General features: G+C 37.3%; 2 protein-coding genes across 2 annotated transcripts; both read right to left on the bottom strand.

Moving 5' to 3' along the window:
* Nucleotides 1-103: 103 nt before the first annotated feature.
* Nucleotides 104-12,484, bottom strand: LOC113049323 (junctional adhesion molecule A-like). The gene is made up of 7 exons (XM_026211586.1): nt 12,295-12,484; nt 3,270-3,329; nt 2,861-2,977; nt 2,586-2,726; nt 2,071-2,273; nt 1,430-1,532; nt 104-301 (listed from the first exon to the last, which is right to left on the bottom strand). The coding sequence occupies exons 1-7, from the start codon at nt 12,335-12,337 to the stop codon at nt 258-260; spliced, it is 711 nt and encodes a 236-aa protein (XP_026067371.1). The 5' UTR covers nt 12,338-12,484; the 3' UTR covers nt 104-257.
* Nucleotides 12,485-19,529: 7,045 nt separating this feature from the next.
* On the bottom strand, nt 19,530-23,908 carry usf1l (upstream transcription factor 1, like). Its single transcript, XM_026211581.1, has 10 exons — nt 23,821-23,908; nt 23,033-23,079; nt 22,265-22,380; nt 22,068-22,193; nt 21,834-21,981; nt 21,300-21,351; nt 21,148-21,206; nt 20,917-21,011; nt 20,546-20,674; nt 19,530-20,312 (listed from the first exon to the last, which is right to left on the bottom strand). Exons 1-10 carry the CDS (start codon nt 23,853-23,855, stop codon nt 20,226-20,228), a joined length of 894 nt encoding a protein of 297 aa, XP_026067366.1. The 5' UTR covers nt 23,856-23,908; the 3' UTR covers nt 19,530-20,225.
* Nucleotides 23,909-24,838: the final 930 nt, after the last annotated feature.

Below are 24,838 nucleotides of genomic sequence, written 5' to 3'. Positions count from 1 at the left end.
GGCAGTGGCCCAAACCAAAAAAAGGGGTACAAGGAGGGTGGGTGCTTGTTAATACAAATTATCCAGTTGTTACAAGTATATGACTAAAAGAGAAGATCGCACACTCTGTAATAATTTCAGACTTTATTGTAGATGTTTATATAAGTGAGGTCTCCCTTACTCTTAGAGCCAGCTTCTGTCTCATCTTCAATGGAAGTAGGGGAGAGTGGGGTAAGTTGACCCACCCCCTGCATCTTGGCAACTGTACACTTTTACTGTCATGTGACCATGTATTCTGGAGCCACACATATTTTCTGACAGCCTGTGAAAAGGAGAAGCACATTTAGCAAATGGAAGGCACCACGGCCGTAGCCAGGGTTTGAAAATTAGTGTGGTCTGGGAATTGTGCTATAATAACCCTACTCATTATATACACTAAACTCTTTAAAAGAGACAGATATGTAGATGTTTGTGAAAGATGCTTTCTCTGTTTTGTAGGAATGAGCATTGTTAAATGATATCACATTGCACCATTACTTTAGGTTAGGGGCATATAATTTTATCAGTTGTTTAATTCAGCAACACATAAGCCTATTATTACTGTTATAGTTTTCATTAATAACCATTGCTTTGTAGATGATCATTTTGTTTAGGGCCCTTATGAATGTTGTTGGCATGACTTTTTACTACTAATTTTATTACAGTATGAAATAGCATAGATGAAAAATACTTGTTCTACAGATCTCTGCACTACTGTTATATGGTACCTTAATTTATTAATGTTTTGATAGCGTTAATAACATTTCTGACGGATAATATCACTTTTTTTTTTTTTTTTGCTTTACCGAATGTGGTATCTGACAGGATATCTGACAGCAATATCATATCTGTGGGTTCTTTTGATTACTATCAGTTTAAGTTCCAGATCTTTCAAACTGCAATCAAACAAACTCTAAGTTTAGTCTATTTTTAGGAAGGCTACAACTTTGGTGTTCAACATATTGTTTCAGAGATGCAAACAATTAAATATTGAAATTTAAACTTAATTTGGTTGGTTTTATGTTGCTAAAGTTATCTTTAAGAAAATAAATATCACTGTCTGTAAAAGCACATTTTTAAATTAGTTTTCAAACAGTTATTTTTTCACATGGGTTTGAAACAGATTTGGTCAGATGGTCATTTTACATCCCAGATGGTGCAACTTACCCACTAACTCGGATAGGAGTAATCTGATAGGACGTTGTGTTCACACCCTCAACAAACATGTCTGTGATTGGCTACAGTGGTCAACGCTTCAAAAACATGTTGTAAACTGAAACCATCAATGCCCTTCACAGAATATTTAAAACAACAGAATAGGTGCTGTAGTCTGGAAACGTTTTCCCATACTTATCCAAACCCTTCAAATACTAAAAATTGAATTGCATATTGTGTAAGAATGCTGACTTACGGACTTCCATGCGCATTGCATCTCCACGCTGAGGGGCACCTTCTCCATTACTGGCCTCACAGAAATATGAACCGGTATCCAACTTAGACACACTCGCAAAGTCCTAAACACACAGAAATACATTTTACAAATATAATCTACAATCTTCCAAAACAATACCAAACTAACGACACGTTCAAAGTGACATTTAAATTCTAGAAATATATAGTTCTGAATTTTTGAAACGTTTCAGTCATTTGTTGTGAATATATATTATGGAAGCCTCAGAGGATATAAAAAGAAATAGGTAATTGCAACTTTTCTCTGAAGTGCGATTTAAACTCAAAATTAAATAAATAAAAAAAATTCAGTTCTAAGTTCACACCTTTTAATTCAGACTGTTTTCTTGCAATTCCATTGCTAAAGTCATAATTGCAAGAGAAAGCAAAAAAATCAAGAATGTGTGAGGGGAAAAAATAAGATTTGTGAGATATAAATTCTGAAATTCAATAAAAATATCAAAATTGTGAGATAAATAGTCTAAATTATAATTTTTATCTTTTATCCTTTAGCAGAAACAAACTTCCATAATTTTTACACACAAATTCATTATATATGCTTGTTATTTTGTTTTTTTCCTGATATTGAAGATGAACACTCACCAGGTTACCATTCTTAACGTTCATCTTGTAAGTGAGGTTCTTAAAATTGGAGGACAAGGTTGGATCCTCGGGGAGGAGAATGTTGTCTTTGTACCACTTATAGCTGGATGGAGGGGAGCCATCTGTGTCGATGCAGGTCAGGCGAGCGCTACTGCCTATCATGACTGATGAAGGGATTCTGGATACAGGCTTGGAAGGAGGCACTGTAGTGGAGGGAAACACAGTGGGAATTACAAGACTGTTTGGTTTATTATATTTCATCAGAGCAATATTCTATGCTATCCATTGTTAAATATAAACAGTGCAAAAACCCACTGACTTTCATGTGTATAAATAATTTCAGTATGTATAATTTTTTCCAAATATCTTAAAAATCTTGAAGGTTTTGAAGCAACATAAGGATGAGACACAAGTATTTGCTGTTTACAAGCTAGGGTTGTGATTTATGATGACATGAATATCAGTGAAAGCTCGCAGGTAGTATGATTTCATGTATATCATACAACATGAATTACCAAGGACTGTGAGTTTGATGGTCTTCTCGTCATATCCAGTATTTCCAGACACCTCACAATCATAGTTTCCGTTGTCTGCTCGTGTCACATTGTTTAATCGCAGTCCTCCATCATACACTGTGATACGGCCTGCATAGTTCCCTAATAAAAAAAAAAAAGCACAATGCTATATATTTTCCTCCATTCACATTTCAAACATCAACAAACAATAAGAGAATGCTACTGCAAAGTTATAACAATGAACTGGATGACAACAGTAAAGATTTTATTCATACCAGTTGGCTGGTTATCAAAGTAGACCAATGTTTGAGATCCCTTGAGATCGCTGAACTTCCATTCTACTCTGGGTGATGTCCCAAAGTCAGAACTGTAGGAACATTTCAAGTCAACTCCTTGAAAAAAAAAAAAAATACTTTGTGCATAAATGTTTTTTACATTAAAAAAAAAGACTGCTTAAACCAGGACCACCCAAAATAGGCAGACCTGTCCTTAGGCCAGCCAGTAGACTAGACAGAGGCTCCCCAGGATATTTTAACACCTCACAAATTATTATTAATCAATTACAATTCAAAGAGTATGCAGGCACTACATTATATTTTCTTTATTATGTATATCTGGCTGCATACTGACTGAAATAATTCTAATTTAAAGACAAACAAACATAAAAAGCTAAATGAAGCTTACCCTCATTCTCTTTCACCTGTACTGAGGGATTAGCAACAGTAACCGTAAAAGCACGCAGTCCTGTAGACAGAAAGAGAGGGACTCAATTCTTATTTAATCAATAACAAATTATTCTTAAAAATACATTGATTCAACACATTATAAATTGCATTAAGAGTACCGAGAGTGGAATGATGCATTCATGAACATTTCAGCATTAAAGGAAACCTATTATCCTTCAACCGTATTGGAGTAGGTTTACACACATCCCATGTGTGTGTTCTATAGACCCATTGGACACCCTTGCCAGGTTGGTGAAACTGTAAATGTTTCAGATTGATATCAAATGTGTTTTAGATCTTTTCCAACACGAAAATGGTAGACAAAATATATTTCAAATTTTAAAGATAAGCTTTCACTTATGTTGGGTCACAAGACCAAAAAGAGAAACAATTATAGGTCTATTATATAGGTCCATCGTCCAAAATGCAATCAAAATGCAGACTTGCTAAAACAATAACTGTGACACTGGCGAAATGTGCGAGGTTTCATCAAAATACTGAACCTTTATTCTACCACAAATATAGACATGCAACAGATAAAACGGCTAACAAGCAGTGAAAGGTCTTCTTGGACATTGAAACAGCAATAAAATGATACTTAAAATGCTGTTTCTATTCGACCTAAATACCAAACTTAAGTTAGGATAATTACAGGTACTTCTCAAAAAATTAGCATATTGTGACAAAAGTTCATTATTTTCCATAACGTAATGATAAAAATTAAACTTTCATATATTTTATATTCATTGCACACCAACTGAAATATTTCAGGTCTTTTATTGTTTTAATACTGATAATTTTGGCATAGAGCTCATGAAAACCCAAAATTCCTATCTCAAAAAATTAGCATATCATGAAAAGGTTCTCTAAACGAGCTATTAACCTAATCATCTGAATCAACTAATTAACTCTAAACACCTGCAAAAGATTCCTGAGGCTTTTAAAAACTCCCAGCCTGGTTCATTACTCAAAACAGCAATCATGGGTAAGACTGCCGACCTGACTGCTGTCCAGAAGGACATCATTGACACCCTCAAGCGAGAGGGTAAGACACACAAAGAAATTTCTGAACGAATAGGCTGTTCCCAGAGTGCTGTATCAAGGCACCTCAGTGGGAAGTATGTGGGAAGGAAAAAGTGTGGCAAAAAAACACTGCACAACGAGAAGAGGTGACCGGACCCTGAGGAAGATTGTGGAGAAGGATCGATTCCAGACCTTGGGGGACCTGCGAAGCAGTGGACTGAGTCTGGAGTAGAAACATCCAGAGCCACCGTGCACAGGCGTGTGCAGGAAATGGGCTACAGAGAAGCAGCACTGGACTGTTGCTCAGTGGTCCAAAGTACTTTTTTTCGGATGAAAGCAAATTTTGCATGTCATTCGGAAATCAAGGTGCTAGAGTCTGGAGGAAGACTGGGGAGAAGGAAATGCCAAAATGCCTGAAGTCCAGTGTCAAGTACCCACAGTCAGTGATGGTCTGGGGTGCCATGTCAGCTGCTGGTGTTGGTCCACTGTGTTTTATCAAGGGCAGGGTCAATGCAGCTAGTTAACAGGAGATTTTGGAGCACTTAATGCTTCCATCTCCTGAAAAGCTTTATGGAGATGAAGATTTCGTTTTTCAGCACAACCTGGCACCTGCTCACAGTGCCAAAACCACTGGTAAATGGTTTACTGACCACAGTATTACTGTGCTCAATTGGCCTGCCAACTCTCCTGACCTGAACCCCATAGAGAATCTGTGGGATATCGAATCATCCTGGGCCTCCATAACACCTCAGCAGTGCCACAGGCTGATTGCCTCCATGCCACGCCGCATTGAAGCAGTCATTTCTGCAAAAGGATTCCCGACCAAGTATTGAGTGCATAACTGAACATAATTATTTGAAGGTTGACTTTTTTTGTATTAAAAACACTTTTCTTTTATTGGTCGGATGAAATATGCTAATTTATTGAGATGGGAATTTTGGGTTTTCATGAGTTGTATGCCAAAATCATCAGTATTAAAACAATAAAAGACTGGAAATATTTCAGTTGGTGTGCAATGAATCTAAAATATATGAAAGTTTAATTTGTATCATTACATTATGGAAAATAATGAACTTTTATCACAATATGCTAATTTTTTTAGAAGGACCTGTATGTATCGTAACAAAAGCAGATATGCACAATTTTGCTACGCGTGAAGTGCTGTATAGAAACATATTTCGAAGTGTTCTTAGTTGACTCGGTTCACTGAATCATTTGAGTCATTCCTTAAGAATGAGATCATACCAAAGTTAAAACCTGTTCGGCTTCAAGTGGCTCCTCGGAAATACCATTCATCTCAACAACAACTGGTTCAAAATATCGATTACTTTAGGGAACTGGGGCCCGTTCTTCGTAGGTCGCTTATTACATAGGTCTTCAACCCAGCTCCTGGGGACCCATTGTCCTGCAGAGATCAGCTCCAACCCTACTCAAACACACCTGAACCAGATAATCAAGGTCTTCAGGATCACTTGTAAAGTCACAGGCCAGGTGTGCTGAAGCGGGTTGGAAGTAAACTTTGCAGGACAGTGGGTCCCCAGGAGCAGTGTTGAAGACCTATGGCTTATTACATCCGAGATCAAATGATACATCCAAGATGAAATCATCGTGCTAATCATGATCCGGCTAATTGGGTTCTTCGAACACACCTGTTGTGTATGATTAGTATCGCTGGATTGAGTTATCTGAGATAATTGCGCGTTCATGTGTTGTCTTAAAAGGGGATATGTATCGATACTCGAAACCATGATCAGCAGTGCAGTGATTGGCTGGTGGCAAGACGGCAATGTAATGACTTCATATAATTTAAAAAGACACCTGACAAAAAACTTGACAAATTTCTGGACTTTTATAAGGAAACAGCCAAGCAAACAAAACTACATAAATGTTATAATAGATACATGAAACCGATAATAGATACATGTTTTTATTTTATTAGAATTTTTTTTATGATTCCCAATTCCTAAATTTTTATTTCAATGTAGAAATTATCTATTCATTTCATTTTATATTTGGACAGATTTGTTACGTGACAGCATTAATGAAAGTTTCTTAAGGGTCAATATCATGTTATCTGCATCTCCTGCTCTCCATCAAGCCACTCTTATAATATTAGTCATAAAAATAATGCACGACTCTATTATCTGTATTGCATGTGTGTAAGACTCTAATACAATTATGAAGTAATAATTTTATGACAAATAAATATTTCAGTGAGCAGAGCTGGGTAGTAACGGATTACATGTAATCTGGATTACGTAATCAGATTTCAAAACTCATGTACTTGTAATTAGAGTAAACTACTTTTTAAAATACTCATAATCAGACTACAGTTACTTTTTTATGGATTACATGATTACATTTTATTTACACAATGGTAATAAATTGGTCACAATTCATTGATGCTCCTAAAAATGATTTTTTTTTTTTACGTTTATATTTTTTCCTAGTAAACCTGCCGCTTATACGTTCATGATTCTTTGAGTTTTTCCGGCGGAGGGGGGAGGGGGGTCAGAATCGCGCACAGAACAAATCAGCAAGATAAAAGGAAAAAAAGGAGGGGAACACAGCCTTTAATCACTGGATGTTCAGATATCAATTAATTTTTAAAGAAAGACATGGGAAAATGTCACTATTCAGTGTAAATTCTGCCTACCACGGATTAATTTGCTTTCCGTGGAATTCTTTGACCTAGAAAAATTATTGTTGGGAATTTCGAATCGGTTGAATCAATGATTCACTCATAAAGACAGTGGTTTAATATCATATTTACAAGTATCGTTGCATTTTTCCAACATTTAATATTTTGTATGTCAAAAAAGTAAAACATTTAATCTAATAACATAATTTATTTCTTTGGACAGATGGAGTTTGTTGATTCTGATTTCATTTTAATAATAATAACAACCATAAAGACTTATTATTCTAATTTAATGTAAGGATAACATGTAAGAATTCAATGTAAATGTAGACATCTACATTTAATCAATTTAAGGCAAATATAAAAAATATACTGATTAAAGTAATACCTGATAGAGCGCTGATTAGACTGCTTCAGAATAAATTACATTTTTGCCAAAAAACAAACACTTTTTCCCCAGACAAGTAACTTTTTTACACGGACATGTGAATGACTGATTTACTTGTCAGAAAGACAAGTTCATGAAAAAGCTAAATTTTGCAATGTTGTTATTGTTTGTCTTTTCCTCATTGTTACTTTGCACTTAAAATGGTTTTAGATGGATAGAAATGTCCTCGCTGTGTGAGTTTAGTCTTTAGTCAAGTTCATGTTTGCAATGTAGCTATATTGTTTGATGTTTTTCATTGATACACTCTTATTCACTTCTAGTGTTTTTTTTTTTTGATTAAATATTTTACCTAGTAGTGATACTGTTGTGAATTTCATGTTTTTCAGTATTGTTTTTCAAAATTTACTAAAACATTTACTTATGCTTTATTAGGCTAACTGAATATGTGATATCAAATAAGGGTTAGCACAAATGTAATCTAAATGTAATCCAAAAGTAATCAGATTACATTACCAAAAATGTGTAATGATTAATTTATATTACTGACTACAATTTTTTTTTCATGTAATCTATAATCAGTATATAGGGAGGCCGACCAGTTGGAGTGGAAAAAGAAAATGACGTGCTGTACAAAAAGTTGATGCAAATCCAAAAACGTTGTTTTATTGGAAGGTGCTAAAATATTTGCAGTGCAAAAGAGAAAACAAAAATAAACAAAAACTGTACAAAAAGAAAAGAAAACCGCAACAATGTGCTAATTTTGGCTAAACCAAACGGCCCAAGTTTGCAACACTGCAACACAGAGTCACCAGGCTAACCTGTGACATTTCCCCCCCCTTACTCAGACACCTGTGGTGTCCTATAGAGGTAATCTGCAGCACAATTTTGTGACCCAGCTTTGTACAAAATTTCAAAATCAAATGGTTGGATGGCTAAAAACCATCTGGTGATACGAGCATTTGTGTCTCTCATACGGCCCAACCAGGTCAATGCCCTGTGATCAGTCTCAAGTATGAATTTGTGTCCCAGCAGGTAGTATCTTTAAGCATCCAATGCCCATTTAATTGCCAGACACTCCTTTTCTACTGTAGAATACCTAGATTTACGGGGAAGGAGCTTTCTGCTGATGTAGGCAATTGGTTGGAGCTGCCCTTGACCTTCCTGAAGCAGTACAGCCCCAAGGCCACGCTCAGAGGCGTCCGTCTGTACAGTGAAAGTCTTTTCAAAGTTTGGACTCTGTAAAACAGGCTCTGTACATAATGAGCTCTTTAAGTCCTGGAAAGCCCTTTCACAGTCCTGAGTCCAGTTAACTTTATTTGGCTTGTCTTTTTTAGTTAAATCAGTTAGGGTAACGGCTCGTTCAGAGAAGTTGGGGATAAAACGCCTGTACCACCCCACCAGTCCGAGGAAAGAACGGACCTGTTTCCTGGTCACTGGCCGTTCAGCATTCTTGATGGCCTCCACTTTGCCCACCTGGGGACGTATTACTCCATGACCTAGCACATACCCTAAGTATTGTGTCTCAGTTCTGGCTAGGGTGCATTTGTCTGGGCGGATGGTTAAATCAGCATTCTTAATTCTCAGTAGTACGTCATTCAGATGACACATATGTTCCTGCCAAGTTTGACTATAGATGATTATGTCATCTAAGTATGCAGCAGCAAACTTTTCAGTCCCCCTTAGGGTCTGGTCCATCATCCTTTGGAAAGTAGCTGGAACTCCGTGAAGGCCAAAGGGTAGGACACAGAACTGAAAATGTCCAAAGGGTGTTTTAAATGCGGTCACCTCCTTGCTCTCTGAACTTAGTGGAACCTGCCAAAGTCCCTTGCATAGGCCAAGACTCTCTACTACCTCATCCACTCTTGGCATGGGATACGGGTCAAATTTGCTCACACTATTGAGTTTGCAGAAATCCAGACAGAATCTAAGAGTGCCATCCTTCTTGGGCACTTGGACAATGGGATTGCTCCATTCACTGGATGAAGGTTCAATCACACCAAGGCTTTGCATGGTCTCCAACTCCTCCTTCATAACTGGCAGAAGTCTTTCTGGGACCCGATATACTGGCTGACAAATGGGTTTGGGATCCTTGAGAGTTATGTGGTAGTGGATAACACTTGTTCTGCCAGGTGTTTCCATAAAAAGTTGGGCTGGAATACATTGTAGAAGTTCCTGCCTTTTACCATCTTCCAGGTGCTCAAAATTCAGCTGACTGTTCCCCTGACGACCAGACAGGTATTGTTCCTCGATTTCCTCCTCTCCCTCAATGGATCTCACGAACAAAGCAGTTGCGGTTCCCACTTCTTCCTCAGACTTAGGTTCTAGTTGTGTGGAACGAGAATACCACTTCTTCAGCATGTTAACATGGAAGATTTGCAAGGGCTGGGTCCTGGAGGGGATCTCTATCTCATATGTCACGGACCCACTTTCCGCTTTATTTGGTAGGGGCCCTGCCACTTCGCCACCAGTTTATGCTCACTCGTTGGTAACAACAACAATACCTTTTCACCTGGTTCAAATGCACCCTATAAACCTCAGCAGAAGGCAACTCAGTGCTATCCCCATGCACACAACAAACTGTCACTGCGTCTCCTTCACTCCAGGAATCTCTGGGTATATATTGGGCCTGGACCAGTGTATGGGAACAACCTGTGTCCACTAACGCAGAAAGGGGTTTACCATTTAACAGTACAGTGATGACTGGCTCTCGATCGGGCTGTGTTCTTAACTGTTCTGGCCGGGGCATATAACAAAGACTAGCTGTCTTGGGCTTCTTGAGTGGGCAAAGGGGCCTAGTGTGACCTGGCTCACCACAGTTATAACATATGACAATCTCTCCCTTAACTGTTGTCTGGGGCATTGTGGCCAATGTTGGGGGTTTAGAATGACTGGGCTTAAATATTTTAGGGCCTCTTTGAGAGTTTGAACCTCACCCCAAGGGTGCAATATGCCACCATATCGAGTAGTTCCAGGTCCCTTCCAGGCAGCAATGTAGGCCTCAACCAATGTTGCAGCCTCTGCAGCGGTGTCGGGATCTCTTTCCTTTACCCAAGTTCTCACCTCAGGGTACAACACTCGCAGGTACTGCTCCAGCACCAGGGACTCCATAATGTCCCTCTAATTACTTTGCTCATAGTGTACCCATTTGGAGAACAAGTCCTTCAGTCGGATGTAGAGTTCCGTAGGGGTTTCATCGGCAGGGGTACTAAGGGACCGGAATCTCAACCGGTATGTCTCTGCACCAATTTCATATTTTTTTAGAATTGCAGCTTTCACTTGGTCATAGTTTCTGGTTTGTAAGGGGTTCATAGCCACAAAAGCACTTCGGGCCTTGCCAGTTAACAAGGGAATGAGACGAACAGCCCAGTCATCCCTTGGCCACTGATACACCTCTGCAAGTCTTTCAAAAGTTGTAAGGTAGTGTTCAATATCATCACTGTCCTCCAGCTTGGCTATTCTAGGTTCATGGTCTATCACCCGATTGGCAGCTCCTGCTGAAGCTCCAGTTCTTGTCCGCTCCATGTCCAGCTGCATTTGGGTGACCTGGTGGCTGAGGACCTTGTAATTTTGTTCACGGCGTGAAGTCTCCCTCTCCTGCCTTTCATCCCGGTCCTTTTGATACTGCATGAATGACTGAAACATTTGTGCCAGCGCTGTGATGGCAGCATCTCCCCCAGTGATTGGGATTTCTGCAGGCAGCAATCTCTCCTCATCAACACCTCCAGCAGCTGCTTGATCCATTACTGCATCTGTGTCCTCTACAGGCTGACCCCTCGTTTAAGTGGCATGTCAGCAGGGCATTACTTTATGTAAGCACGTCACTCACTGGTGGGAGGATCCCACTTCTGACACCATATGTAGGGAGGCCGACCAGTTGGAGTGGAAAAGGGAAATGACGTGCTGTACAAAAAGTTGATGCAAATCCAAAAACGTTGTTTTATTGGAAGGTGCTAAAATATTTGCAGTGCAAAAGAGAAAACAATAATAAACAAAAACTGTACAAAAAGAAAAGAAAACAAAATAATAGCAAAATTTAAGGAAAACTATCAAAAGTTGAAAACTATGACTAACACAGATGCAACAAACTTTAGACTAAATAAAACAACAACTCCATAAAACTTTCCTGAGGTGTACACAGATGTTAATAATGCTTTCAATGCACAGTTTCAGTGAAATGGGTGTATGTTTTAAAGTCCAAGTTTATAGGGTCACCAGGCTAACCTGTGGCACAGTAACTGATTACAATTCATAAGTAATCTACCCAGCTCTGTCAGTGAGTAAAACTGGCTGTGTCTATAGTAGGCTGTTATGGACTACACAGCATTTTTATATTATTTTTAAATAATTTTTTTAATGATTATTATTTTAACTTATTGTCCCTGGATCAGTACGATACTCTTGTAATAAAGTAGCGGTGGTAGCAGACATATTTTGAGTATCAGTTCTGGTTGAAAAGAAGCGATCTAATCCTGTTTACATTAAATAAGCCTGCTCCCGAGCAGGTTTGAGCTTACGGACCTGTTGCTATGACAGCAGCTCTGGGATGAGCTTCGAAGAACCAAATGATCCCAAGATCACGCCAAATCGTCAACATTCAAATCCAGCTAACTGAGTTAGCGACGTACGAAGAACAGGCCCCTGGTCAAATAAGGCCACATTTGGGAGATACTATGTTTTCTGTTTTTACTGACCAGTACAAAAAAAAAACTTTAATGTAAAAGCTAAATTCCACTTTACGCAAAATAATAATCCATTTTTTTTTAATTTAATAAATGTGAGAAATCGCTGATTAAATGTTTTAGTAATACATAGCCTACAGCCTAAATATTACAAGTTTACATTAAATATTTCACAGAATACATCAGTCAGTAACAGGACGTGATAAAAATGATATGTAAACATGATTCAAACACTGAAAACATGGATTCCTACCTGTGACTGAGATAGAGAGGCACACAAAGACGAAGGTCAACATATCCACTTGCTCCAATGGCTTCCAAAATATTCCTTTTTTAAGATAAAAATAAATAAAAACCTGGTTTGATATTACTTTACGAGAACTTTTAGGGAGTTGTGTATTTGCTATGCCCTCGCAAAGCACAGCTGAGTTATGATAAGCTGAAAGTTAGACACAAACGCCCTTCTGAGTGATACCAGAGGGTAATACTGTGTTACATGGGCCGCATGCGATTAGTTGTACGCTCATGCGTGACGTAACGAAAGTAAACGCAGGTGCAAGAAAGACAAACCACTTCCTGGAATAAGCCCGGTTTGGGAGTTCAAACCGTAGCTTACATATCCTTATTGTGAATTCTATATGCATTTTTAGTAGGATAGATACGATTTTCAGGAACAAACCTGTCGAGTGAGAGTGAAGAGTTATGGGTTTTGTAAAATAAAAATAGAATTTTGTGGCATTACAGTATATGCATAAAACTGATCTTGTCCCTGTATCTGTGTTTAGCTGAAAAAAATTCAGCTGGAACTCATAAAGACATCTATAAAGACATGCATGACATCTATTAAGGAAAACTTGTGGAGCCAGAGAAAATGAAGTTGGAAAAAAAGTTAATGTTTTTTTAAAAAAAAAATTGTTAATTATTTTTATTATTATTATTTATTATTATTTTTACAGACTGCCTGCTGCAGAATAGAACAACATGACACCAGCAGTACACTTCTCTCTGAAAAAAAAAAAAACTTGACTAACCACAGTATGTAAATGTGGTTTGGCATTTCTCATATAGCGCTGGGCAGAGATATAATCAAATCAGCTGTATAGAGACTGGTTACCATGGTTGTGTCTGTGACAGCATTGGGCTTCAGAGGCATTTTTTTCTTTTTTACCCTAAAAACATATACATGCTTATACAAATGACTACACACACATATACACACAGATGTGTTGTTACTCACTATTAAGTTATTTTGCATAAATATATTTTATATTCATATACAAAGTATAAACACAAGCTTTATAACATAAACCCAAATACTTGTATGGAGGCCTACACTGTAAAAATGTATGTGTAGGTTTATTATGGATATTGTCTTTAATAAAACAAATATGCAACATATTGTTCTTACACTTGACTTTCTTTACTTGTTGAACAGGGTAATACCGAAATGGAGCCCATCATTTCTTTACTGCTCAAGTCCATTTTTCAAATCAAAATGTCAATTCACTGAAAGAACAATATTCATTCCGTCCATCACATGTTATAGGAGGAACTAATTGTTATTGTTAGTTATATGCCATCAAAACATAATAAAAGCTTTAGGGGTTTAAGAATAATAGTTTCTGTCTTACTTCCTCTTCCCTCATATAAATGTGGGTGTTCACACAAAAATGCTGACAGACAGAAAAGCTAGATGACATGATATATAAAGCTAGATGACTGCAAGCTTGAGAATACTGTCAAGCAAAGCCGATTCAAACACTTGGGAGTGCTTCATAAGGAGAGGACTGAAGCTGGAGTCAGGAAAAGGGCTACCAAGCAACTTATGAAACAGAAACAACATCAGAAGGATCTAACCTTAGCTAAGGAGAAAAAGAACTGGACTGTTGCTCAGTGGTCCAAAGTTCTCTTTTCAAATAAAAGTAAATTTAGCATTTCATTTGGACATCAAGGTCTGGAGTCTTGAGGAAGACTGGAGAGACACAGAATCCAAGCTGCTTGAAGTCCAGTGTGAAGTTTTCAAAGTCAGTGATGAATTGGGGTGCCGTGATGTCTGCTGGTGTTGGACTATTGTGTTTTATTAAATCCAAAGTCAATGCAGTCGTCTACCAAGTGATTTTGGAGCTCTTTATGCTTCCATCTGCTGAATAACTTAATGGCGATGCTGATTTCCTTTTCCAGCAGAATTTAGCACCTGCCAAAAATGCCCAAAACACTTCCAAGTGGTTTGCTGAACGTGATATTACTGTGCTTGATTGGCCAGCTAACATGCCTGACCTTATCCTCATATGGAATCTATGGGATATTTTTATGAGAAAGTTGAGAAACAGTCGATCCAACAATCCAGACAAGCTCAAGGCTCAATAGTGCCGCAGCAGTGCCACAGGCTGATCACTTCCATGCCATGGAATGAGGATTGTTAAATGATATCACATTGCAACACTTTAGGTTAGGGGTAATTTTATCAGTTGTTTAATTCAGCAATACATACGCCTATTACTGTTATAGTTTTCATTAATAACCATTGCTATGTAGATGATAATTTTGTTTTGTTCATTTTGTTCTAACTCAACTCGGGTCAACTTACCCCAAACCCCAGGCAAACTGAGCCATGGGAACCCCTATTTATTTATTTTTAGATATATATATATATATATATATATATATATATATATATATTATAAAAAGCCATATTTGTAGAACCCTTTGTCATTCTGATCATTTAAACTGATAGGAATACTTTCATTTGGATTGGATAGATACTTTCTTGGTACTTTGCGTCATTTTCCCCTCATCTTGAGGACCACATTAGTAAAAAGTGTCTAATCTTACCCCTCTCCCCGATAAGTATTAGACATTTAATTTAATATTTTACAGCATAAATCTATGTTATATACTAATAAACAACTAACTTAGAACATTTATTCTATATTATTAACTATTTATAGGCCTCCTATTAATATGGTTTTGATAAAATATGATGTGTTATAGATTACTAGTTTTGAGACAGGTGATTATAATACGAAATATACTTAATTACAAGAATTAAAGTGTGACAAACTGCTAAATATACTATATGATGATTTACCTGCTGGCTTGCTGGAGCTTAGTATTCATGTTTGCAACTGCCTTTAGCAGCCTCCCTTCGCTCTCTCTCTCTCTCTCTCTCTCTCTCTCTCTCTGTCATTTATTTATTTATTTTGGTCTACAAAGTGTGCCAACAACAGCAAATTTGGGGTTATCTATATTAGATCTGATCAGATACAAAATTTTTCTTAGACATTCTAATTCTAAGAAAATGGATATTTTGTAATATTTTTGAAAAACAAAACAAACAAACTACCAACTAATTAGGTTACTAATTCTGCAGATCAACCACTGACTAATCTGGATCGTAATGCATCTACCTGGAAACGCAACGACCTTCGGGGACTGAGGTCTCCACTCTCCAGAGAGCAGCACACAGATTGTGAGTGAATCAGCAGATCTTTAGCGGAGCTATAACAGACCGCTTTGAGCTGGGGGTGAGAGGGGCACCTCAGCTGATGAGGGCAAAGGGCAGTCGCTCTAGCCGCCAGTCCACCCCACTGTGCACCTCGCTTGGTCTGACTGGTTCAGGAAGTGGTTCAAATCTTGTAAATTCACATTACTCTGCCCTGTTAAACCCAGCTTTCCAGTTTTAGCCTAATAATATTTCCCCTCCCTATTATGAGCAAAGTCTTGATTCACACCGATGCACTTCAAGTCAATATGTTTATTATACAGTTATGTTATATTATGTTATAAAATAATTATATACCACTAGAACATACACATTATATTAATATAAACAGATTAGTCTTTGTTGAAATAGATTTTCTTTCTTCACCATTATTCCAAAGCCTTAACTGGCACAAAATACTGTGTATAACAGATCACATTAGGTCATCTTTATGTATCTGCTTGTTTTACACTCCTTGCTCTTTTCTCACTCGCATTGAGAAATTAACTCTTCTGTTAACCTCTTGGCTGAAAAGCTTCAATGCTTCATGAGCCTTGATCTTGTCATCACTACTATGCTCCTCAAGCGCAAGCTCTTCTGCTCTGGCTGTGCCACTGTGGAGGTCTTCTGCTCTGCCTACTCTTTCATGGCTGTCTGACTGATCCGGTGGCTCCGCCCTGGTTTTCATCTTTACCCAGGTCACCTGATCCACCGGCTCCACCTTGGTCTTCAATTTCCACCCTTGCCAGCTGATCTATCAGCTCCTCCCTGGTCACTGTGAGGTGTGGAGGGAGATCTGTTTGCTGTGAAATGCACACAACATGTTTGGATCTTCTTAACCAATAATTTTCACCATTGCCAGACACCTCACAGACATAATATGTCTGCTTGTGTCACCTCGGTAAACCTCAGTCCTCCATTAAACAGTGATATGGCCTCCATATTGAGCCAATGAAAGAAAACAAATACAAAGCAACTACATCCCCATCATCACCATTAAATTATGTGGAATATGAATGACTACTTCACATAATGCATGTTGCTGAAATGTTACATGGATAAACGTGTTGACAACAGAATGAATAACAACATTATAGATTCAATCCATACCAGTTTAAGAAAAAACATTTATTTAAGGCATGCCAAATCAAATGATATTGGTTTTGGAGTACTTTGGAGATAGGTTGTGCAACATAATCTGTGCATCCATTGTTCTCTACACCAAATGGCAAGGTAAGAAATACCAACAATAAAACTAATTTTGAATTCTAGATATAGCTTCCATTCTCCAAATGCTCAAACTGAAATGCTTTAAGGTAAAGTCCTGCACTTTCAGACCCGGACAAAGAACAAGTGCTTGAAGAACTAGCTTCTGAATTCACAAGCAGAAGAAGAAAATAGATCTTAAGGTTTATGTCTGACAAATGGGTGTAATATATAATGTGGAAAATATTGAACATGGCACTAATAAATACCATCATTCTAGTCAATCTATTATTTGATTAGAAAAATGGCTGTGTAATGGCTGTTTGTTCAACCAGCTTGCCTCATATATGCTAAGGATTTGTATTTGTTTTCTTGCATTATATGTAAAAAAAATTGAGGCGGTTTATCTGATCAAATGTGAGATTTAAGTATAATGGAAGTACAGCAGTAATCTAAAGTCCTGTAGTGCTGTAGTGTAGTGTAGACAACTCGAAGTGAACTGAGTATGATTTTAAAAGTAAAATGTTATTATATATATATATATATATATATATATATATATATATATATATATATATATATATATATATATTGTTGATAATGTAATGAGAGCACATTATCTGGTGACTCTGGAAGTCCTATAACTGCCACTTAGTGTGTAAATGTGGTAGGGTTGGGCCTACTTGGTAGACATTGCCCAACCCTAAAATGTGCAGTTAATATTTGAAACCAATGATAATCTTACTTACAGACTTCCATTAGCACTGCATCTCCACCCTGAGGAGTGCCTTTTCCATTTCAGGCCTCACATTTCATACACATTTGGGAACTCTTGATCACAAAGAATCCAGTTTTACAAATATAATTTATCTCCTAATATAGTCTCCACTGTTTGCTCACATCACCTTGTTAAATCTCAGTCCTTCATCATACACTGTGATGCGGCCTTCATATTCAGCTACAGAAAGAAAAAAGATACATAATGGAATATCTTTTCTTTATGTTCATTACACAATAAGGAAATGCTACTGCAAGGTTACAATGATGACACTGGATGACAACAATAAATTCTTATACCAGTAATCATTCCAGCAATGTAGATGAAAAATGTATATCCCTTGAGATCCTTGAACTTCCTTTCTATTCTGGGTGGTGCTCCAAAGTCACCAGTGTAGACACATCTCAAGTCAACTCCTGAAAACAAATTATACTTTGTGCATAAATGTTTTTACATCAAAAACGGAATCCTTGAATCAACCCAAACAGCTATTCTCTAGTGCAAAACCTCCTCAGACACATACAATATTCTCCATTGTTTTTATTTAGGCTGATTACTGAAAGGCAAGTATAAACAGAAAAAATATATAAAATGAAACGTACCCTCATTCTCTTTTACTTTTATTGAGGGGCTACCAACAGTAATTGTAAAAGCATGCAGTCCTGTAGACAGAAAGAGATCAGGACAATAGGAATCTTACAAAAGCAAATGCCTGTTAAGCTGACTATAAACACATCATTCCTGAAACATTGCAAAAGATTATTTCAAAACGTATTACTCCTCAACAGTGTTGAAACAGTATTTAATCTAGCAATTTTCCTGAACACTTAATGCACGCACACTCTTGCCAGGTTCTCAACTATGTAATTAGGCAACATTTGTGAAAAGTTTCACAAATGTGAATGTGAAAAGTTCAACTATTACTTAGCTTTAAAAAAGCTAAGGCTGAATAATTCTGCAGACAAAAGACAGCGGTAAATGATACAATGTGTTAAAATATATATATAACATTTTAACATTTCTATATGGACTGTTCTATAGATAGTCTAGGTCTTTGCACTCTATACTGTACTTAGTAAGTTTCACACATGATAAGATGTACAGGAACAAACATATATATGAGGGAAAGTGTTTGTCTTGTAAAAAACAAACAAATCAAAAGTTTTGAATATTAATTATTTTCTCTTTATGTAATTTTGATCGTTAGGGCATGAGAATCATGAGACTTTTGACACACTTGTCAATTTCACCTGCACTGGAATGAATGGAATATATATGGGGGGGGGGGGTTATTTATTTTTGATGTACAAAATATTACCAAATCCAAGAAAGATTTATACCCAAACGAAGAGATGAGACTACAAAATATCCCCAATGTAGAAACATATTATAACATGAATTATGTTAATCCTGAGAAATGACTGTCATCAAATTTTATAAATATAAATTTTTATTTAAAATTCTAATTCAGTTTAAATTAAATATGGGTTATATATTAGTTATATAAAATATATTGTACAGTGGCCATGCTACAAAAACTGTTCCAAGAATAGTTTGAGTAACATGAGAGTTCAATGTCGTCTTGGGCAGGTTGCTTTAATGTTGTGGCTTTTTAGTGTACTTATGTATACCTACAAGGATTTTAAAATGTTTATGTTATAATGTAGATTGAGATTAAAGTATGGCATTGACTTCCAAAGTTTCCAAATGGTGCGGTTTAGTTCACAAATTCTGATTTATAATTCATAATTCATAATATTAGCCTTTGTATTTTAACCCCAATATTTTAACTTGCATCATTAAAAATAATTTTTCATTTATGTATGAATTTACATGTAAACATATGAAACTTTGATTGTGATGTATTACATTATTAGGCAGAGACACCAATAGAGAATAGTATTGTCCAGCTTTTCATTTTCTGTGTCTTCACCAAAAGCTTGTTTGCTCCAGCCAACCATTTCACACTCTTGTTACTAATAGTATTTGACAATCTGCTGTATCAACAAATACAATCTGAAGATTAGACTAGTACAACTGCTTTATTAGTAATTATTTTGTAATTGTTTTTTTTGATATACAGTATTTAAATCCTGATCAAGTTTCACCAAATGTGTGCACTTGTGCTTGTCCAACAAACACCTGAGTTAAATAAATCAACAAATCAACCCGTGTTTATATTTAAAACATCATCAAACATGTGTTATGAAACGTTATATGAAGTTCAATATTTTTGATCAAACAATATTATGTAAAGACTGTGTAAATAAAGATTTCATAAACTTTTAAAGCTGTTGTTTTGGCCTAAGTTGATTGTCAAGGAATTGGTAACTCCCACTGACTAGACATAAAACAATCCAATTTACCATAAAGAAGGCAATGAAGGTAACCAAAATGTAAACACATTTCAATGCATATTCAACATATCTAAAACACCCTGACAGTAGTCATTCAAAATATGATCATTATTTAGACACAGATCTACAAATATACAGATCTGACAATTCGACACAATTTCAGTGCAGTTAAGATACCAGACCACTCCGCAAATAATCTGAAATAATCAAAGGCTGCGTGTGAAGTGAACAGTGAAGGAGACAGAGAGAGAAGGGTGACTGTCCACCGTAAGAATGACTTCTGACATGTCATTTCAAACATGAATAAACAGAATTAATGACAAAACCAGGGCAGGAGAAGCTTATAGTTGATCTGCAGTTCTTCACTGAGAGTCCATTGATGCAGCCGCTATGCCGTGCTGTCTTAACTGGGCTCTGATCATTTGATTCTTTGATTTCCACTCTTCCATCTGTGTGTGTACGTGGAGAAAAGGCAAAAGAGAGAGAGAGAGAGAGAGAGAGAGAGACCAACTGTATGAGAAAATAAAACAGTGTTGTCCGTTTTCTTTAAAACAATCCCAACAATGTGGTAATAATGGACGCTAGTAGTCATCTTGTACTGTAAATATGCATACAATGGCTGTTTATATAAATGAATAACTACAATGTTCAGAACGCTCTTTCCTTTGAAGTGGTAAGTTACCTCTTGTTTGAGAAGCTGGTTGTCCATTCTCAGTCGATCCACAGAATTAAGTTCCTCCTCCAGTCTTGCATTGCTCTGACGCAGCTCTTGGATATAGTCACATGCCTTAGACAAGATCCCACCTTTACTCTACACAGAAGAGCAGAAGACAATCTGAGGCAACAGATTTACATGTTCATTTAGTTTAACTAAAAATGTTAAACTCAAAAATTGGAACTATAAAAGACCAAAAAATGTAAACTAAAATAAAAAGCTAAATATTAATAAAAATGTATAGCATCCCAGTTATTCAACAATTAGACTGTACATTATATCTTTGAATAAAACATTCAAACTGGACACTGTTGGTGGCTTGTGCTAAGTAAGCTTACTTGACCATTTTTGGTTGCATCCACAGTGCAGTCAGGAATTGTTTTGGAAAGCTGGACAATCCAGTTGTTGATCTTGTCCCTCCGTCTACGTTCCACTGAGGGGGAAAAAATGCTTACATTCAGACAGAACTCCACGACACGTTTAAAGATAAATCTTTTTCATATGAAATAGAGCAGCAGGGATTGGATAATGAGGTGGAGCTACCGATTTCAAACAAAACACAGAATAACCTTCATTGTGTTGAGCCTTCCGCTTGTCATCCCTGGAAGCACGCGGAGTTCCCGACTTACTGTGAAGAACATAGGATTCGTTGGAGATGTTGAGAAGAAACAGAATACTGTGAGAGGACATGTGGTTTTATGCATGTGATTTAGAGAAAAACCTCTGTGGTGTGGCTAGAACTTCCTGAGGTGTCATCATTACATAGAGTTGACCTGAAAGAAAATGAAGGAAGGCAACTAAATCATTAGACATTCAAAATAATTACAAGCATGTAACTTTCACTTTTTAGCTGTATATGATAATGCTACCTTTTGCAGGGACACTACTTTCATAGAAAAATCCATCACTGTTACTAGAAACCACATCATGTACACTAACAGGTTGTTTTAACGAAAGAAGGTGTAAATATGTGAAATACTACTACTATTTAAAAGAACTTTAAGCCATTACTCCAGTCTTCAGAGTCACATGACTCTTCAGAAATCATTCTAATATACTGACTTGGCAGTACTGAAATCATGACATTTTTTTCCCAGGATTCTATAGAAAGTTCAGAAGAATGACATTTATTTGAAATAAATATGCCTGAACATTTTGCAACATAATAAACGTCTTTACTTTCACTCTAGAAATATAATGTGTCCTTTCTAAGCTTAAGAATCTGAATGATATTGTAAATGTTGTTTGGCATTACCTCCAGAGGTTGGTTGAGATAGTACAGAATCAGCTGTGTGGAGATTGGTGACCATGGTGCTGGCAGTGGTGTCAGAGATGGTGGCAGGATAGTAGTATTGAGTCTCAGACGTTTCTCCCTCTAGACTCTCAGACTGCGAGATCACAGCCTATAAATACACACACGCACATATTTGATATAAAACTGTTTCAGCATCAAACTCAAATTTCTATTGCTGTTGAAAACAATTAATACCTGGGTTACATGTGGTGTGGCTGCCTGAGTTACTGTGGGAAACCCAGTCACCACACTGACTGCTGCTGCCCCATCTGCCTGTCCTTCTACCTGCCCATCAGCCAAGTGGATCACCCGGTATGTCACCTGAACCATGGAGGTCAAGGGTTTAATCATCATAACTCATGATCTGTATTTACTATGCATGTGCCACATACCTGTCGCCCTGCTCCTTCCGTTTTTACAAGATACTTAATTTGCTGATCTGTGGAGAATGCGGCAGCTGACTGGATGGCTGTGATAGCCAGAGGGTCATCTGCTGTTTCAGCAATACCTGGTAAAGCAACATGACGTTTTTGGGAAGTAGATAGGTCAGGTATTTGACCAGCAACAATCTCACTGATGTTAAATGTAGGGGCGATGATCATCATCCTCGTTTACCCTAATGGGATTTCTAAACTGCCTAAAATGTCAGGGGTTTGGCTTAATTCCCATATTGACACACTCTCTCTACAGTTCTCATACACTGTGTGCTTTTGCACTGCTTTGACTATTCTTTGAAGATCCAACCCTTCTCGCATGCCTTATTTGGTTGATTATGTACAATGCCTGCATGGTATTGGACTTTTCAGTCATAACCTTTAACAATTATGAAAACATTAAGAAAACAAAGACTATTTATTATTTTATTATATTATTATTTTTATGCAATTTAGAAAAGAGGATGTATGGTCACTATTGAATATACTGATGGGTTTTTTTCTTGCTTGAGAAATTTTTAAGTTTGAATTTTCATGTGCAAGTACGTGTACTGTATATACACTTTAACACTAGATGGTGCTATACAAGCGGTAAGCGGTCACAACAAAACTGAAACTAAAGACTGACCTTCACCCCAGCATTTTTATGTTGCGAGTTTCCCTAACACACTAAAACCCATAATAATGACAAAGGGACTTCTTGACAGTTCAGTTTGAGCATCTCACCGTCTTGCAGTATGGGAGAATCTTCAGGATCAGGGCTATTATGGTTTCTAAAAAGGAAACAAAATGTGCATATAATGATTTAGGAACGTATAGTTCTAATACTAGATAACTATATCCAAGTATTAGGAAATGTTTAGGCCTATTACAATATAGCACAGCAGGTGTTTAAAATAAACATTACAGTTGTGTAATATTTACACTGACGTCTTGATTTTTTTTGAAGATATAAATTGACTTCGGATAACATTGTAGATGTGCACATTTCAACGGTATGATGAGCATAAGGGGTGACTAAGCATAACGTTAACACTGAAGGTGAAACTTGCTTCGCATTTAAGCAAACTGGGGTCAAGGCTTGGAGATCCTCGAACGTAAACAATAACTTTAAAATAGCCAGTAAACAACAGGAAAAGCAAAGCAAGAGGATCACATTTTATACTTCAAACCTTGCACAACTGGACTTGGGCTACATCCGGAGCTTAAAAATATCGAGCTCACAGCAGGTGTGTGGCGTCGGAGACGTGTTCTGCATTTTTACGCCGTTGCGTTAAAACTCCATCACACCGATGTGCCTAGAAACATTATCTATGCCACGAACATTAGATTTTTTTCATCCGAGTTAACTCGGCAAGAATCAAAACAACTGACTAAGCAGCACTTAGCATTGAGCTAATTTAAGCAAAACAATAAAAGGAGTGAAAACCGTCCCTCTAAAAAGTTTATATATCTAGCAGTATTCCAAATTACCCCCCAAAAAGCATGACCAATTTACATTTAGTAGAATTTACCTGTTTGTCGATAGCAGCAAACGTTCAGACGACATAGCCTTTTCTTGCGCATGTGCAAGATTCTAGATTTTTATGTTCGTCACTAGAGGGCGCCACACAGTCATTTAACGTGCACTGAAGAGTTTATTGGGAGGTTTCTGAAGTGCTGCAAATAAACATGACACCAACACATAATCCCAATCCGAATAAAACCTTTATTTTATAATTCAGATTTAAAATCAGTCAAACAGTGAGTTCACTAAAAATAATTTCCACATCCAAGGTAGGCCTGCATCATTTTACATTGTTTCAGGAACATGCATCACATGACAGCGTTTTGACATCAGCATCATCTTTCATAATTTCCGAGGGAGGAAACGCAGGGATTACGTTTAAGTACAAGAGTGCTAGAGGATTTAGAAGTTGTTCTTTTTAGGGATTGCTGTTGTACCAAGAGATACAATCTAGACTCAGAGTAGCTCTGACAATAATGGAAGAGTGAGGAAAGCTAGCAGGAGTGCTGCTCCGCTGTGTTGCATGACACACCAGGCAGAACAAGCCTGAGGTTTACCTGGAAGAAAAGACAAAGCCTGATCAATACCTAGAATTCATTTCAAAAACTTTAGAAGTATGCTTCCTGGTCAGTTCCAAGCAATTAGGTTGCCAATTGTGGTTTACTAGTGCAGCTGCAAAGTCTACTTGATCAATGAATATGCAATGTGCTGAACAGAAGAGATGTAGCCTAATAAACGTAACATTTTCACTTACTCTTGTCCACGATTGCAGAGACTGACACAGTGGCACTTTGTTTGATGAAACAGGTGTAGTTTTTGGGTTTGTCATCTGAGAACCCTTTCAAATTCAGCTTGCACACGTTTTCCACTAGAGAGACATTGGCACGGTTTTTGAAGGTGCTGTCTGGAGTGGCGCTCGAGTTGGTAGAGCCAACCAACTTATTCTCGGTCATGTAGTAGCAAGTCTTCTGGAGCTTGGGGTCTGAAGCCGGAGTGAACTTGCAGTACATGTCCAGGTTTTGGTC

Source organism: Carassius auratus, chromosome 30, assembly GCF_003368295.1.
Source record: "Carassius auratus strain Wakin chromosome 30, ASM336829v1, whole genome shotgun sequence".
Lineage (NCBI taxonomy): Eukaryota > Metazoa > Chordata > Actinopteri > Cypriniformes > Cyprinidae > Carassius > Carassius auratus.
The sequence above is the reverse complement of the archived record's forward strand: the minus strand, read 5'-3'. Positions and strand labels throughout refer to the sequence as shown.